This window comes from Toxotes jaculatrix, chromosome 21 (assembly GCF_017976425.1).
Source record: "Toxotes jaculatrix isolate fToxJac2 chromosome 21, fToxJac2.pri, whole genome shotgun sequence".
NCBI lineage: Eukaryota > Metazoa > Chordata > Actinopteri > Toxotidae > Toxotes > Toxotes jaculatrix.
This window is the reverse complement of record NC_054414.1, coordinates 19,491,885-19,509,528: the sequence shown is the minus strand read 5'-3', so window position 1 is coordinate 19,509,528 and position 17,644 is coordinate 19,491,885. Positions and strand designations below refer to the sequence as shown.

Sequence of the window (17,644 nt, the reverse complement as noted above, 5' to 3'; positions counted from 1 at the left end):
CATTTAATTGGTGAGGGTGATTAGTGAGTCAATTAAAACACATGACCGAAGCACACAGGCACAGTGAGACAAAGCAGTGTTTGCTTGGTAATCCCTCTCATTTCCCATGCACTCAGTCAAATATGGTCTTTCATTCAGTGGAATGCTAATCAGCCTCAGTCCCTGCAGCCGAAGGAACAAGCTCAGCTGATTGAATGTGGATTAAGCCAGGACTGGCCAAGTTAATGATCCTATTAAATTATCCCCTAAACCGTATGAGCACGTTGTGATGGGGGGAAAACTCATGAATAAGTTTAACATCAGTATGTGCAGGGCAGCACTGATGGTGATTGACAGGTGCAGCCTGTTTCAGTGCTGATCAGAGTCTTTACTCTGGACGTTATTCACAGCTGTAACATGGTTTGTGTGTGTGAAGGGCAAAATTATACAAGTCAGCTTAGCCACTGTGATTTTTCTGCTGCTTGCCACGAGGGAGAAAGTGAGTAACTATCTGCACTGGGATACCTCAAAAAAAAAATTTAGAAATATGAACATAAAAGAACCTTCATTGTTCATCTGCAAAGTCCTGTGACATGTTAATCTGTGTGTTTATGTCAGTAAGTGTCAGTAAGTAAATCAGCCACAGATCATAAATCACATTCCTCCATCAGTGAAGGAATGTGGTACATGAAGCTGGACCTGTCTGACATAACACACCTCATCACTAACTCACTCACTAGTGTGAAAACACTCACATGCATGTACACACTTATACACACACTTAGTCACAGAGTCTTTGCCCAGTACTCCCTTCATGCATCTGTTTATTTAGACATGAGAACTGGGCCGCTTTCCATCTTCTATTTTTATTCTTTTGTTGATCGTCCCTCTCTTCCTGCCAAGCGGTGGTACAGACGTGGCGATGATTACTGCTGCTGGAGCGATTCCACTGACTCAGTTTGTTCATCAGCCGAAGCCTTACGTAACAGAAACACACCCAGAGATGAGAGAGAGGGGCAAGAGGGAATTGGGGTATAAATAGGTTTGTTTGTCCCCAGAAATGCACAAAGAAACACCACTAACCTCTTTTTCAAGTGTGTGTGTGTGTGTGTGTACACTTGCTGATTATGATCAGACTTTGCGGCAGGACGGAAATGTTAGGAAAATCCACAGCAGGGTGCTTTTGATCAGAAGTACAACCAGTTTTCCATCCAGAAATGACCTTAAATCAGCTTCAGCCTCACACAGATCAAAATCTTCTCCACTTCTGATGTAATTAGTGTCAGTTTCAATCCATGTCCCTCTCTGCTTCACTTCCTACTTTCCTTTTCTGAAGTTGTGGTGAAGTTGGCGTAGCAAGGTGACTGTGCGTCAGCCGGCGGGCATTAGCAGGCATCCCTCATAGCGAACAGCCATGAAAAGATGTGTCTGCCACCCCCAGCTGTAACCTCTTCTCCCTCTGCCTTATGCTCATTCTTCTGTTCTCTCTGTCCCTTATTATGTTCTTCCTTCTGTCCTCCCACACTCACGTCTTTCAACCTAAAGACACAAGTTTTCCTCCTGCCTTTTAACTGCACTAGTGCTGGATAATGACCTGGGCACACCACGTCTCTGGTTCTAGATGCTTGATATCACAGCGGCTACTTTCAGGGTTAGCTAGTGAGCTAGCCAGCTGGGAAAATGCTAGACCTAGTCAGTCACAACATCTCCAGAGTTTCTTATGTTGTCTTTGTGATGTTTACTCCACATCCTTCATTACAGTCTATTTTTGACAAGGGGGGGCAACTGTGCCAACTATTTGCAAGTTTGTTACCTCAATTGCTAATGGTGAGTTTATTCAAAAGACATATTTGTAACATGGACTCCTGCCTGTTATTGTCTGCAAACCATTCCTCTTTTGTGGAGCAGTTTATATTCAAACAGGATAAAATAAGCAACACGGCTAATAAGCTACAAGAGCTTCCTCCATTTTGTGCCCTTTGGCTCTCTGTTCCCTCAAAGGTCAGCACTGTCACTGTCAGGGCAGCTTGCTATTCACCAAAGTTGAACTTGATGTAAAAAGTTTGTGGGGATTTCCTTTGGCCTTGAGAGCAAATCCCCAGAACACAGTGAAAGAATTATGTCCCAAAATTTTGCAGTTTTAAATGCTGGTTTGATCAGACCTTCATTATTTAACAGCCGCTTAGTTGTTTAAATGTTCATCATCTTTTCTGCGCCTTGGATCCTCCTCCATCTCCCACTCATCCCTCACTCCCTTCACTTTTTTTCTGCTTCCATTATTTGTTGCTTGTGTGAAAAATCCTGTCATTTCAAAGTTAAGGAAGAAAGTCAGAGAGAGAATTGCTGGGTTTTAAATTGCTGGGTTTTTCCGGAGATAGAGCAGAAGTGAAAGGGCAGCTTGGACTGAGGGGGAGGCTGAGTCACTGCAGAGACAGACAGAGACAGTAAAACTCATTATACGCTCCTTCTTGGCTGTTTCTTCATTTATTAACGAGGGCTCAGGGCCCTGCTTGTTGTGTGTTGTGGATGCCGACATAATCTCATGCCTGTGTGCTGACCTGTACTTGGCCATTTAAATTTATATATGGCTTTAAATGTGTGCATTTGTGTCTGTGTGTGTGTATTTGACCAAAATTGCATATCCTTATCTGACCAGGTGTAATTGTGGTGCTAAATTATCACATTGAGTTTTATAGGGACTCTTATCTCGGTGCTCTCTGGGTTGTATTTGTCAGAATTTCAGATATCTGTCTCTGATGATGCTATTGTTGCTAGATACCATTGGAAATACTTGTTTTATTATAATTTGGGTGAACTGACCCTTAAAAAAAGCAATTAGCAGGAGCAGTGTGCCAGAGTTCAGTGAATGTTAGGGAGATGGAGGGAAACAGCGATGGGTCCAGGTCTGCTGCTGAGCTGAGGGAGTCAGCAGCCAAAACCAGGTTTTATTTTAATAGAGACAGCAGGGGAGGTGAGAGGAAACAGCTTCCCCCAACAAACACACACACAACACAACACAACATATACACACAAGCCCACCCAGTGACTTATTCTCTCTTTCTTTCTTTCTCTTTTTCATTCTTCTTCCCTCCGTTTCATCCCTCCAGTCCTCCCTGTGAGCTTGAAACGAATCCCTGCTCCACTCCTCGTCCTCCTTGTTGGCTCAGCTGACTCTGCTATGTGTATGACTGTGTGTTCATGCCCCAGTAAAGAGTGGTGCTCTGTCATTGTAGCTTATATCAGTGTTTGTATCAGAATCTGTCCTGCTTCTTGACTAACCGAACGTGCTGTTTTTTCTTTCCCTTTTCAGTCCATCATGGAGCAGTTCAACCCCTGCTTGCGGAACTTCATAGCCATGGGAAAAAGCTATGAGAAGGCGCTGACCAGTGAGTACACCAACTATTTCTTGGTTTCCTTTGTCTTTGTCCTTTTTCATTGCTTCTGTCCATCCAGTAGTCCAGGCAGAGGACAAAATGACCTGACACTGGGAGCTACTTTTATGTCCTTTGATTGATCTCGAGTCAAGATGAGATGTGATCACGACACGATATTCAGTAGTTTCTAGTGCTATCCATGTCTACATCAACACAGAGTCCCATCTAGAATCCTCATCCTTTAGGCTTTGAACTACTGAAGCTATTTTGCTGCTGTTTTACAAAAGTGACAGCAGTGATGTCTCCCGGCAGAGGTAGTCATCAAATATTTTGAGTATAAAAATTTAAGATCTTTTTCAAAAGTCACAGATTTGCTTGTCAGAGATGACACTCTTGGGTTGATGTCCTCTGATTGCTTCGTTGATGATGTCCATGTCCACGTCTTCCTCCCTGCTGTCTGCCACCACTTCATCAATCTTAGATGTCCGTCTTGACTGTGCGTCCTTTGTCACTGCTTTGTGTGGCTTGCACAGATGTGTTTGTGTGGTCTTGTGTGTGTGTGTGTGTGTGTGTGTGTGAGAGAGAGAGAGAGAGAGAGAGAGAGAGAGAGAGAGAGAGAGAGAGAGAGAGAGAGAGAGAGAGAGAGAGAGAGAGAGAGAGAGAGAGAGAGAGAGAGAGAGAGAGAGAGAGAGAGAGAGAGAGAGAGAGAGAGAGAGAGAGAGAGAGAGAGAGAGAGAGAGAGAAGAAGATGGAGAGACTGTGGTGTACATGCAGAACCTGCTCAAGGTTAAAGACAAAAGCATTGGAAATGTCTTGGGGGAGCTAAGTGGAGCATAAGCCAATGGGAAGTGGAACAGGAGGAGTCGTGAGAATAACGGTGCTTCTCGTGGGGCAGAGAAAAAGAGAACAGACGGGACTGGTATCCAGGACAAGCTGCGTAAAAAATAAAAAACAGGAAGAGTTGAAGGAAAAGAGTGAGAGAGTAATATTCAGAAACAAAGGGACGTGTATTGGATTTGCTTTGCTTTGCTTTCATCATTGTCCTAAAGAATGTCCTGCAGCTTATTAGTGTTTCATGGACTTTGATTAGGATCGCCCAGTCAGCATCAATTAAGATATTTCATGTTTCCATGTGTTACCATGTACATGTCTTTAGATAAAACAAGCCTCCAGCCACGTTCGGCTCATTTATTGATAAGAAAATCTCTTTTCCCGTCTGTTCTCACGTCATTCTGCAGTGAGGAGGTTATCGGGATCATATCATATTTCCAGTGATGGCGCAGTCGTGCTTGGTATGCTGTGTGCACAGTGTTGAGCAGGGTTCTCTTCCATGTGCTTGGAGGGGAAAGGCAGGGAAGACTCAGCAGCCTGCAAGACCAATAAAGAAGGCCTCACTCCAGTCTGATAGATAAGGCTAAAAATAGCCCTGCGACTCCCTGAGTGGGGATTACACTTCATCAATGCCAGGCAGCGGCACACAGGCAGGATTTAGAGTAGAGCAGTGCAGAGCAGGGCTGAGCACCCAGTGAGCATCTATTGTGACTGGAAAAATGCCAGTTTTTTTTTTTTTTTTTTTTTTTTTGTAAGAGGAACTGGGGCGGCAGGTGTGCATCCCTGGGGACTGAGAAGAGATGTGATGGAGAGAGGAAGCTGATTTTGTCTGCATTGTTTGTTCAAGTTTAAAATCATCTGGGCTTGATTGGGCTGGAGGTGGGCAGTGTGGTTTGGGATGTGGTGCTTAGCCCAAGTTCTGTCTTTATTAAAATCTTAATTGAGGCTTAGTGCAGCACTGTAGCAGGCAGCAGCTGTGAGAGACCCTCTCACCTGGCAGGTGCCACTTGTGTGAAGGAAATGAGCCCAGGAAGAAGTGATTCTGTAGTTTGAAGGTCACAACACTCAAGGTTAAACCTGGGTTACATTTGGGTTAAAGAGAGATCTGGATTACACATGACCTTTGTTTCAAATGGATTTAAATGATTATATTTCAATCTTGAGTGCAACTAATGATTATATTTATCATCTGGCAACCTACCAACTATTCTAATACTAGTCAATTGATTAGTCAATTAATGTTTTTTCTAAAACCTTTGATTAATCATGTGACACAGTGTGATGCATGTGCTAACTACATTTTGAATTATAGTGACTTTCAGCCCAGTTTGAACCTGGAAGTCTTCTGGCCTGTAAGTCATTAAGCCAGTTCTTTACTGGGAGGGAATGTAAGAGGGGAAGTTTACTGAGGTTGTGGAAGATGTGATTTAGAGTGAACACCTTTCATACGCGGTTCATCACCAATCTCAGCTGATGTAGACTTCTGTCTTGTTTATGTTTTATTTGCGCTGACACTCTGTATTGGCTTTATATCACTGTTCTAATCCTCTTCACAGGCACACCCTCCTCCTCCTCTCCTCCTTTCTTCCTTTCTTCCCCTGCCTTCCAACTTCTGTCACTTTTCAGCTGACAGACAAGCAAAGCATCTCCTTGAGCTAATCCTGCCCCACCTGGCCCTGCTCTCCTGCCGGCTGAGATTTTTCCAGACATCGATTAAATTAGCCATGCTCACCCAGCTGTCTTAGCCTCACCTCCATCCTCTTGCTCCCTCACACTCTCATATCCCACCTGGGCTTAACTCAAGCTAGGCTTAAGAAAATCAGAGAAGGGTCTTGGCTCGTCTGTCATAGCTTACCAAGGATGGTTGCACTGCTGTGTAAAGATTTACTGCCTTTTTTCAGTTTCAGGTTTTGATAAGGAGGTGAGAGCAGAATGTCAATTTCCAAACTGTCTTATTGAAGAAATGAAACTGTTAAGTATGTTTACAGAGTGAGCGGCCAAACAGCGTCTTCATTTTCAGAACAATAACTTGCATAACAGTGTGCTTCGCTCAGTGTCTCTGTGGATTTCACTCAGTCGTGTTACGAAAACAGCTTAGATGTGAACTTGAACTCAGAATAGATTACCATTGTTTTCCATGTGGAGATTTAAATACTTGGGTACTTGGGTCTCTTGGGTCTTCTGCATGAATGTTCTCTGGCAGTTCAGGGCACAAACACGCATCAACATGACGGCCCTGTAAGAAAACCTTCATCCATATGTATTTCCCGACTGGACATGTGTCCTCTGTCATCAAGGCTGTCAGTCTCTGTGCAGCTAACCCTTGACCTGCTTTAATTCACCTTTGCTGCTGCCTGAGGCCATCTTGTCCCTGTTTTTCAAGGCCTGAATCACCGCTATGTCTCAGCCGGTGCCCCTGGCTTGTGTGACAATGCATTGCAGAGAATAATGGCTGACATACAGTATTTGAATTGCAGAGTGCTTTGACATCATTGCTGTGGAAAGTGTTTTGTCAGAATATTTTCAAGTAGTGAGTTGTTAGCATGGTGTTGTTAAGGATTTCAAAGATTTAGTTAATCAAAATGCATACCCATAGTGGTATCTAGCCATGTAACTAGTTTTTGTTTCATGTGGTGAAATGTTTTTTTTTTAATGCTTTAAGAAGCATGAATTAAACTCGATTCATCTCCAGGGTGATTGCTAGGGTTTCTGTGTGACGTAGGTTATGTAATCTTATGAGTCCCAGTATTGAACCCTCTGAAATCGATGGGACACAATCAGCAAGATCATTACACTGGAGGACTCATTACTCTCCACTGGTGATAGTATGGTGTTCAGACAGGCCTGAATTTTAAAATACAGACCCTTTATTTATTTAAATGGGATATATTTTCTTATCTGGGGTACCAGTGCAGGGCAACATCATCCAGCGCAGTGTCTCACATCCAAGGCAGCCTCTTTTCAGTCTATAAACACCTACTTACAGGGCGGCGCTCCTTTTTCCAGTCCACTTCAAAAGAGAATATAAACGACACACTGGCATTTAGGGACGTTACTCACAGATTTTACGTTAATTAGCTCCAGCTGATATAATCTGCAGCCTCCAACATTGTCATATCAATACATGTAATAGAAAGAAGGAGTACAGTACAGATAAAAGACCTGATAAAATATTTGTTTGTGTCTGAGCTTAGCAGTTCTGCTTATTTTCCTGACCTAGAAAGTGCCAAAATGGAACTGGCTACCAAAACCCAATTCTTATGGTGGCAGAAGTTTCAGAGATAGATTAAAATTTAAAACTGGTTGCATGGCTGGAAACCATTATGAGAAGTAAGATTTTTTTGTGTAATTTGGGTAAATTAATCCTTTTAAAAAGGTTTAAAGTCGTATGTGGTTTGTGCTGAAGACTGGTTTTCCTCTTTGAACTCAAAGTGCTTGAGATTTGTCTCTATAGCTTTCTCTGTTTGCTGTAGTTGCCTCCATAGAGCTTCTTCTTTTCCTGCCTCGTTTCCATTTCCGCCTGTTGCTCTTTATTTCCCATGCCCAACCTTACCTCTCTGGGGGGGCTGTAGGGGAGGGTTGCAGAGCTGAAGAAGACGTCATTTCAACTCCGCACCCTTGATCTGATGCCCAATGCTTCCATGTTTCCAGGTGTCACATATGCTGCAAAGGGCTACTTCGACGCTCTGGTGCGGATGGGCGAGATGGCCAGCGAAAGTCAAGGCTCTAAGGATCTTGGTGAGTCTTCGTAGTGGCTGTAGCGCCCCCGGTGGGGTGGAGGGGGGTTTCACTAGCAGATGGTGGATGGGATGGCTCGAGTTGTAGAGCAGAAGCAGCTGATGACCAACCTGAAACCGGACACACACATACACACAGCCATTTTTTTCTTAAAGTCTGTATCTTCTTAAATCTTAAAAACAGGTTAGTCTGCCATTTATTGCACTTTAGAGCTCTTTTGATGTAGTTCATATTGTCAGACGCATTTTGATTTGGGAAGAATTAAATCTGCATGTTTGTCACAGCATGCCCATTTGGTTAATTTCTTGCTTCCCTCACATTCAGGAAAAATAAAGCCTCTCCAGTTGTTTTTAAATTGCACCACTGTGAGCAAGAAATTCACAAATTTGTCTGGCATTTGAAATTCAGAATAGCACACATGGAAAGGTGGATTGGCTCTCCATTCATAGTAAATCCTCAATATACACACAGACAGTGGAAACGAAAAGCCCTTTCATTTGAACACTGCTTCCAGCAGGATGTGAGGAACAATTTTCCCAGCTCTCTCAGCTCTTGCACAGCGTGTTGTCTGGTTTCAATTGGATCAGCTCTGGTTCCGCTCATTATAGACTTACCTTTAGTGCTAATTTGCACAGGTGAGAATTTAAGACCCATTTCTAGCAGATACACAGGTAGGAACATCTGTATGAAGTAAGTCAGGCCTCTGTATCCTGGTCGCACTCTGTGCAAAGTTGTGTCTTAGTTGTAGACCCAGTCACATGCTGGGAAGTGTAAGGAGTCTGTGTTAGTCCTGGGTCACTGCAACCTCTTCATTCCTTTACTTTAATGTGACTTGAGATAGCAGTTGTGGACTGAGACAGCTGAGGAGGGGAGAGAGGGAGGGAGGAGAGTAAAACTGAGATATTGGAGGCGAGTGAGGAGGCTATAAAAGCTGCATTCATTATTCATGGGGAGACCTTTTCTGGTGCTCCCTTGCACTTCTTCTGGAGCTTCATCATTTAATTTTTTTCCCCCTGTGTCTGTTTGAGTAAATACTCACTTGAGCTTGTGTTCCCACTCTAATTTTGACGAGTGAAAAGCTCATTACTGTCCCTCCATTCAGCTTCAACTCCACAGTGATTTCGCTCCAACCATTTTAAGAGCATGGATCTTTAAAGCAGAGTGGTTCATCTACTTCCTGTTATAATATTAATAAGTTTCAGAGCTGTTTGATTTTGACAAAATGCTCAAAATAAATTTTCTGTATGTTCATGAATTAATGTTACCTGTATGGTGAAGTATGAACTTGTAATTATGTAGTCCTGTTGTTTTAAAGGAAAATACATCTGAGTCAGTGTGGAAGATTTTTGCTCATCATGATGACAAATTAAAAAAATGCATGCAAAAATAATTTGAGTTGGCAACCCCTTAACAGGATATCCCATCATCCATCTGTGCATCCTCATTATCATCACCTTGGTTACTTTGCTGTTGTGCCTTCATGTCTGGCATGACTTTGCATCTGTAGTCCTTTGTCTGCATGTGCATTGGGGTTGCCTGCCTTATATTCCTTTTCGATTTTATTTTTCTGGCTGCCTAACCATGACTCAGCAGCCCTTCAACTCAGCAGAACCTCCCTCCGCCTCCAGTGAAATGATAGACCAGGCTGTGCAGAAAGGATTGATGCTGTCTCCACATATCAGCACGGCTCAGAGCAGCTGTGCTCTGTGGACACTGAGGGGGGAATTTCTCAGACAATGCTTGTTGCTTTGCAGATGCTTTAGCATATTCCATTACTTGTGCTGAGCCTCATGGCTTCAGTAAATTACCTGAGAAAATGCAAATTACTTGGCAAAAGGCACATAGAGAGCAAAATGTAGTTTAAGGAGGATTCTTATACTTCAGGTTGGATATGTCGTCAGTCTGTAGGAATGTTATAAGATATGTACATAAGAGCTCTGTCAGATGAGTCCATGGATGACAATGTTACCCACAGATGGAGTATCTCTGTTTGAGTAGGGCGTTTATGTGATTGTGGGGAGCTCTGACACGTTCAGAGCTAAGTGATGAGCTGTCTCCAGCAGCCAGCAGGGAAGCCGTTTTTCCCAGTCTCTACAAATGCACACGTATCTTTTCAACAGACTTGCACAGCTATATATCCTAACATTCTTTTGAAAGGCAAATGATAATAATAAATAAAGGGATATGAACATAATCCGGTTAACTGTGTATCAGGGAAAACTCTGCATGGTAAAAAACCTACCTATATACCATTTAAAAATAAATGGTAGGTATTGAGGGTTGATAAGATGATTGATCTGAAGTAATGAGCCTCTCTCAGCCTGTTAATGTGTCATAGTGAGAGGTTGTGGCTCCTTATTAAAAGTCAGGATTCCTGTCTTTTCTGTCTTGTTTTGGTGTAGAAGAGGTCAGGGGAAATGTTGAGCGCTGTTGTTGTGGCATAAAGTGAAAATAGTCTCAAGCTTGTTAGCTTATTAATTAGCAGCAAATTAGCAAATAACAAGGATTGTGCGTTTTGTGGTGTGTGCATTTGCGTGTGTTTGGCTGTACATTTCCACAGCAGGCACGTGTCTCCAACTATGACAAAGACCACAGAGTCACAGATGAGGAATGTGTGTGTGTTTGTCAGGGATAATCACTCACCCAGGGCTTTACCTCGCACTTCATAATTGATGAGGACCGAAGGCAGATTTGTAAAATCGGCCAACTTGTAATTGTTCATTTAATTGGGTTTTGTTGAGGGGAAAATGTCTGGGCGCGACGGGGCTGAATTTACAGGGTCGGACTTTAAACTGCTTGAACTCTGAGTGAGTTCTGGCAGAAAGGCTCTGCCACCTCAGACTGTAATGTAATTAATCAGAGCATTAAGATGAACAGCAGCTAATGGCATTAGCACATGAACAGAGGATGTGGACCTGCATGTGACGGGGCAAACGGAGGAGAAGACAGAGAGCAGGGTTTGAGAAATTGAGGTTGATGGAGAAAGTGAAGAACCTCACGCAGGGTGGAGAATCACTGGACTGTTGATAAATTAGCTCACACATTAGCATCAGTGATAATATCCATAATAAATGGATACTATCACTTCACGAGCAACACATAAGTGTAACCCAAATGTCACCTTTGGTCGAGCTTTTGTTTGTAGAGTTGCTGATGGTGAGGTGGAGTCTTTAATCTAATTTTGCAGGTTGGGATGAATTTTGTGCAATTAGAATTTTGGACCATGTAGTAATTTGGACTGAAATAGACTCAGGAGTTTTCACTGCGGCATAGCTGAACATAGTGAACATAGCTGTGGAAATATGTTTGGTATCTGTTCGTGAGTGAAACGTACAAACACAAACGTCAACCTGCTGCAGCCTCTGGCTTTAAAAATGTGTCTGAGAATCCATGTGGTTTAGAGTTTGGTATTATTTGCTTGTGTTGTCATTAAACAGTATCTCTTGTTTAAAAGGCAAAACAAAGACATTTAAATATTCTTCATCTTGCCGTGAACCAGTTGGATGTTTTCTGGTTTACAAATGGTTTACTTGAATTTAATGTTGTACCTTTAAGCGATAATGGGGTGTATTGACCATGACGGGACATTTATAAACTCCTGTCTATTGTATTGGCAAAGACTAGGCTATACATGGATAGCATGGACAGTTGGTGATGTATAGGTAGAAGCTCAACAGTTCAAAACTTCACCCACTGAAAGTCATTTTCAGAAATTAAACCAGATCAGTCTAGATGCATTTTACATTATCCAGCTCTGATGTCTTAACTCCAGGTTTCTGTAATCCAGTTGTCTGAGTGAGGCGAACTGCAGGAGAAGTTATCACACTGGAAAGGCTTCTTGTGTCTGTGAGTGTACCTTGTAATTTTCACTTGAATGCTTTGGCAGTTCAGTGTGTAACTTTAGAAAGAGCAGCAGAAGTACGGGAACAGTTTAATGGTAGATTTAAGCTGCCTACACACACACACACACTCACTCTCAGATACACATACTGTTTACTGTACAAGCACACACCCCCACAGGCCAGCTCAAACTGAGTAATTAATACAAAGAAAAAAATGACAAGATTATTATCCACTTTTGTAGCCCGAAATAAACTGACTCACATCTTCTCATGGGGACACTCGTTTTTGGAGAGTGGTATTGTTTATCACTTAGCACAGCTGATAACACATAGTCCTGAGAGCTCGGCACAGGAACAGGAAATGATGCCTCAGTGTGTTTCATTCAGTTATTCTTAATTTACACGATCCTGTAAGAGTTTGAACAACTGCTCTGCAGCATGACTCCTTGTGTAGAGAGATGAGATACTCCATGACTGCAGAATGGAGTGTCATCCCACTCATCCTTTCCTCCTCTTTCACTACTGCTCTCTCTGTGTCTGCGAACGCCCCCACATTGATGTGGGAGCTCAGGCAGCCCTGGGAGAACACGCCAACTCTGCACACATTTCTAAAAATAGATGAAACAAAATGCCTCGACCAGAGCCACTCCGAAGGAGGAGAGACGGAGTACGATGCTCGATGTGCAGCCCAAAAATGGTGATGGTGATGTCAGTACGTCTGAAAACGACATCGTCTTTCTTCCGTATACTAAATATGGACATGGTTGCGAGGAAAAAAAAATAGGAAGCTCCTGCAGTTCCGGTTCCCCCCTCTGACCATATAAGGGCTCCACCATTTAAATGCAAATTTTGGCAGAGGAGGTACTCACTCAGGTCTGTGCTCTGGCACACAAACCTGAAGGAAGCACAAGCACAACGGAAAGCATCCATTTTGGCTTTTCTGAGGATTTAACTGATTTCACATCAGTAGTTTCTGGATTCAAACCTCCATTTTATACAGTCTACATTTCTGCACCTGTCATATCCACTGTACTGTTGGTTTTATGGCTTGAGAAGGGGAAAAAGTCTGGACAGTGTCTGCACAGCTGCAGCATTTAACAGCAGCAGCTCATCAGGACACATCTTGCACATCTCTGAGATGACAGTGTCTACTCCTTGTTCATTTTTACCACTAGATTGAGACATGAGACATGTTCAGATCAAAATAACAGCCTCTAAATTCCTAGATGATAAGACCAAAATAATGACACCTAATGACTCCTGACCAACTTTCACCAGAACCCCTGCAAACATTCTCTACTAGAAATTTCCTGCTAGGCTTGACCATGAGCGAATTAACAAAGTGGATCCACATATTTTATTCTCCATTTTGGCTCTGATTTAATCTTACTTCCATCCCTCTCCTCATCTAATTCTCATCTTTCTCTCATATATTCCCGTTGCCAAGGGCTGAACATACTGTACCATACCATCCATCACATTAAAACAATTTAAGGTTTAATGTTAATTCAGATGGTTATTTGAGGTCCAGGAAACAATTACCCTTTAGTTAATTAATAGGAACATGATTTAGAAGTGTCTTGCCTTTCAAGGCATGCTCTTCCACTTTATAAGACATATTGTAAAAAGATGACAGACCTTGTAAAGTGGGCACAAGGCTCAGATGCAGGCAAAGATACCACCGACTTAATTAGGCAGCTGCAGGGCAGAATGTGATTCTGATGGGTCAAAATGACAATATCTCCTTCCTGTGGTTCAATATTCATCAGCAGATTTTACTGTATAATTTTCTCCTCATTTGTTTCTCAAATAATTGTACTTTGTCTGGAAGAGAAGTGGTTTAAATCACGTTGCATTCTGCACAGCTGGATGGCAGCAGCAACAATATGAGCACTTGCTCCTGGAAGCAGAGGTAAAGAAAACGGAAGATGAAAGCAATAACGAAGACTCATAAACAGGGTTGGGGAAGCAGCGTCCTTGGTGACACTGTGACTGTTATATTGCTGAGTCACCGAGCATATCGTAGGGAAATTCTTCCACAATATTCGTTGTTGTTTTCCCTCGGACTGTGTCTCGCTTCAAATCTCACGTTGGTGAAAAACCGATGACCTCACCGTGAACCCCAGTTTTTCTGAGCCTGCACAGGCTGAATTTTCCCCTGAGCTTCAACCCCAATCTGAATTCAGCCAGCATTTGGACTGTGCGAAGGGAAACTGCAGTGAGAGCGCTCTTTCAAAGCTTTTTTTCCCTTTTACCCGCCTTGTCATCTCACAATGTAAAAGTTCTTGTACTCCCACACACATTATCCTACCAGGAATTGTTTCTGTTCATGTCCAACCTTAAAAAGATTGATTGTGGCATTTTGAATCATGAGTTGGTGACAAGTCTGTGAACAAAGTCAGAACTGAGGGATATTATTGGAGTTTAGACATAATTGAGTTATATAATGCTGAGGGAACGGTGATGTGCTGTGAAAGTACAGGATGATTGAGTCTTTTGAGTGGAGAGGTTCTTTTCATCTACATGCTCGGGTTTCATCTCAAGACGAGAAGGATTTATCTAAAACTTCAAATTTTCTTTCTGTGCAGAGTTGCACAAACTCTCTTGGGGCAGAATCTTTTTAACTGTGCAGGATTGGGGTTTGTTTTTGTCTAATGGTCACAGTTGGGTAGTTAGTAAAGTAACCACACGCACTCCCAACTTGTCATGTATTTTAATTTCCGTCCAGGGTCAATTTACTATGTCTTCACCAAAACCCGAGACACCAGTCTCAGATTGGAGAGCTATGCTTCGTCTGGTGATGCATCATCAGAAAAACTTCACTGTACCAATTTAGCTCTCACTTACTGTTGCTGCCCTTTAGAAAGTCCTTGTCCTCGAGTCACCCCAGGAGGTGAGGTAGGATGCAGAGAGACAGAGGAAGGAAGGAGAGACACATAATGAGTAGAGAGACACAGAAGAAAGGAGAAGACAACGCAGAGAGCGATGTGTTCCTGCCTCATTAGCAGCCTTCAGACAGTCTCTGGTCAAATCAAAACCGTGCTGCCAACTGAGCACACAGGCTCAAGCTGCAGCACTTTGATCACCCCCACCCATCATTCATGACAACAACCCACACCGCCTGTCTGCTGCTTTTCTTCTGACTGCATTTTATATTTCTGTCCCGAGTGTCACATTCATCAGCACCTTCAAACAGGCCATTCTGAGTGTCAGTTAAGTTATAAAACAAGATCAGGGATGTATCGTGTAAGTTTGATTTAGCAAATCAGTGTAATAGGGTGTTAATTGTGGCCTTAACGTGTTAGATTCTATGAAATGTCCTTGAGGTGTCGCATTGTCCTTGATGTGGGGATTCAGCCAAATGGTGACTAATGATGCTGATTATAATGTGAAGTACAGGCTCTGATCCGAGACACTGCAGAATTACAGTGGCTGCCAAAACCTCTGGTGCACACACACACACACACACACACCTACTGTTCTGATGTTACAGACAGGAAAAGACGGATTGTAAACCAGTTCTTAGGTTTTTAACGCCTGTTCTTTAACAGATTCTTAGCTTACAAATTAAAAACTGAACATCGTGGTGCTTGTCATCTCCTTGTCAGGTCATTGTTACTAAACTGTAGAGTGAGTGAGTTGGTGAATCCTCACACACTTTTCTTTTAAAACAATTTGCCTTTTTTCATACGCCTGCAGTCCTTATTACAGCCTGAGTTAGACAACCTTTTACCCCACTGTTTGTGACTCATTGTGTTAAGTCGATAGAGACAAACTGTGACAGGGACGGACCATGTGACGGATCTCTAGGAAAAAAACAGTTAAAAAGTCTGTACTTGCCCATTTTTCTCGGCGGGGACCCGATTAAAGGCCAGAAATGATTAGTTAGGTGCCAGGAATTGTATTGACCAGCTGGGGTCTGTGTGTTTGTCAAAACACAAAAAGCTGGTTTCATCTCCCCTCATGCCCTGCATCCCTTACCTCCAGCATGAGTCTGCTGTCTCAGATAATCAGTCTCCATTCTGAACCCCATCAGACACCCTGTAATGATTATGTATAGCTGGTCACTCCTATTGATCTTCTGTAGCCTGATTCCTTTTTAAAAGGATTCATTTTTCTTTTCAGTACACTGCAGCAGTAGAGCTGTCAAACAGAGGCCAGTTCTGACACGACACACACTTGTGTCATCAGGCTGCAAGTATTTCTGAACTTTCTTCTGAACTTCTGTATTACTGCCAGCACAGTCCAGGATTAGGTTCTTTACTGCTGGACAGCAGATGTACACAATGTTGATAAATTAGTCGCACAACTGCAACAAAAACTTGTCATTGTGAAGTTACTCTGTAGTCAAGTAGATGCTTAAAGTGTAAAGACTAATAATTCATTGTATCTGCCTTTGTGGAAATGTGTGCACATGTCCTCGGGTGTGTTCGCTTGCATGCTGATGCAGCCCAGTGTTTTAGAAAAATGAAAGACCCAGAGGAGCACAACAATAACAGTGTCAATCATGTGGCTTTGAGGAGGACAAATCTCCCTGCAGCACCTCGTACACCCTCCACCGCAGCTTTCTGGATTAGAACTGCTTGTGTTTACTTTAGGCTCCTATAATACAGAGACGCACTCTACATAAAACACCCTCCTCCATGCGCCATGAACGGCATGTCTGTCTCTCTCTTTCTTTTTCACCCTCTGTTGAGCCCAGGAGTCACATGGAGAGTAGCCGGGGTAATAAACCCAGATGTGAGCACTGCCCTTGGGTTAGCCATACTGAATAAATGGGCTTCTTCACGCCCTGCAGTCAGAACTGCTCAACACACACATACTGCACTCATCGCTGAGGTTCAGGTTGTTTTCAGAATGAACTTCACCCCAGCTTTGTTTATCAGGTTGATACATAAGCCATAATTCTTGAACTGAATTCTGTGAGCTGTAATTTGGAAGCTGCTGTTTTTAGGTGCTTATTTCTTTTCTCCCCACGTGTGCCGCAAATCTCTGAATCTCAGACTTAATGATGGATCTTGTGTGTATTAGACAAACAATAATGTCCCGTTTGGTTTGGTATTTTTCTGGTTTGCCAGATGAAACGGCCATACACTCAATTAAAATCCTGTCTTTTGTTTTTATTTTCAGACACTGCCATGAAAAAGCAAGAAGCCTAAAGAGTGTCAGACTTTGAAAGTAGAGGAAAATATAATTAATTTTGTGACAAATCCGCAGTTTTAGGGATGTTTTTACTATTAAATTGTGAAAACTTTTTGTAGACAATAGCAGCTTTTCTGTCTTTGGTAATTGATCCGGCCCTGTGTGCTCCGGGTGCAGACAACAATGTGCTTTCCTCCCCTCTAAGCTTCAGATGTTGTGATCTGCTCTGATTATCAGTAAGCAGCTTAGTTCTGGTGGGTAGAGGTGCAGTATTTCGCAATGCGTGGTGGAAAGGTTTTTGGATTAAATGGGTTCAGTGAAACAAGAACATCCAGGAATTTGGGGATCTTCCAGGTGACGAAAACCTGCAGGATAAAGTCATTGGCTGAGGACATACTGATACAGACCTGCAGTTTGAGAACGTGTTGACTCTTAAAAGCAGTTTCCCTTTCAGCTGATTGTATTAAGAGGATGATACAGCTTTTATTACAACTTGGGTCTTACCTTTGTAGTTCTGGTCTTCATTTCCATTTGTAATAACATGCCTTTATCTTAGGAACAAATTGACACACAAATTGAACATTGATGTTCTCAGAGTACTGTTCTGCAGCTGAACCCTGACCTGCCAGAGGAAGAGAACAGGAGGGAGCACTGTTTCCCCAAACTGATCAATAAAGAATGACCTCAGTCTATAGATGAACACATCTGTTACAGAAATAATGACCAAAGCTCCATTTT

General features: G+C 42.7%; 1 protein-coding gene across 3 annotated transcripts in view; it reads left to right on the top strand.

Moving 5' to 3' along the window:
* baiap2b (BAR/IMD domain containing adaptor protein 2b) overlaps window positions 1–17,644 on the top strand; it is a 59,541-nt gene that overhangs the window by 13,317 nt on the left and 28,580 nt on the right. For 2 of the 3 annotated variants that reach the window (XM_041029427.1, XM_041029426.1), the window contains exons 2-3: window positions 3,290–3,365; window positions 7,836–7,922. In XM_041029427.1, coding sequence (XP_040885361.1) covers window positions 3,290–3,365; window positions 7,836–7,922 — 163 coding nt within the window. The remainder of the gene's footprint in view (window positions 1–3,289; window positions 3,366–7,835; window positions 7,923–17,644) is intronic. The other variant, XM_041029428.1, reaches the window with a different exon arrangement.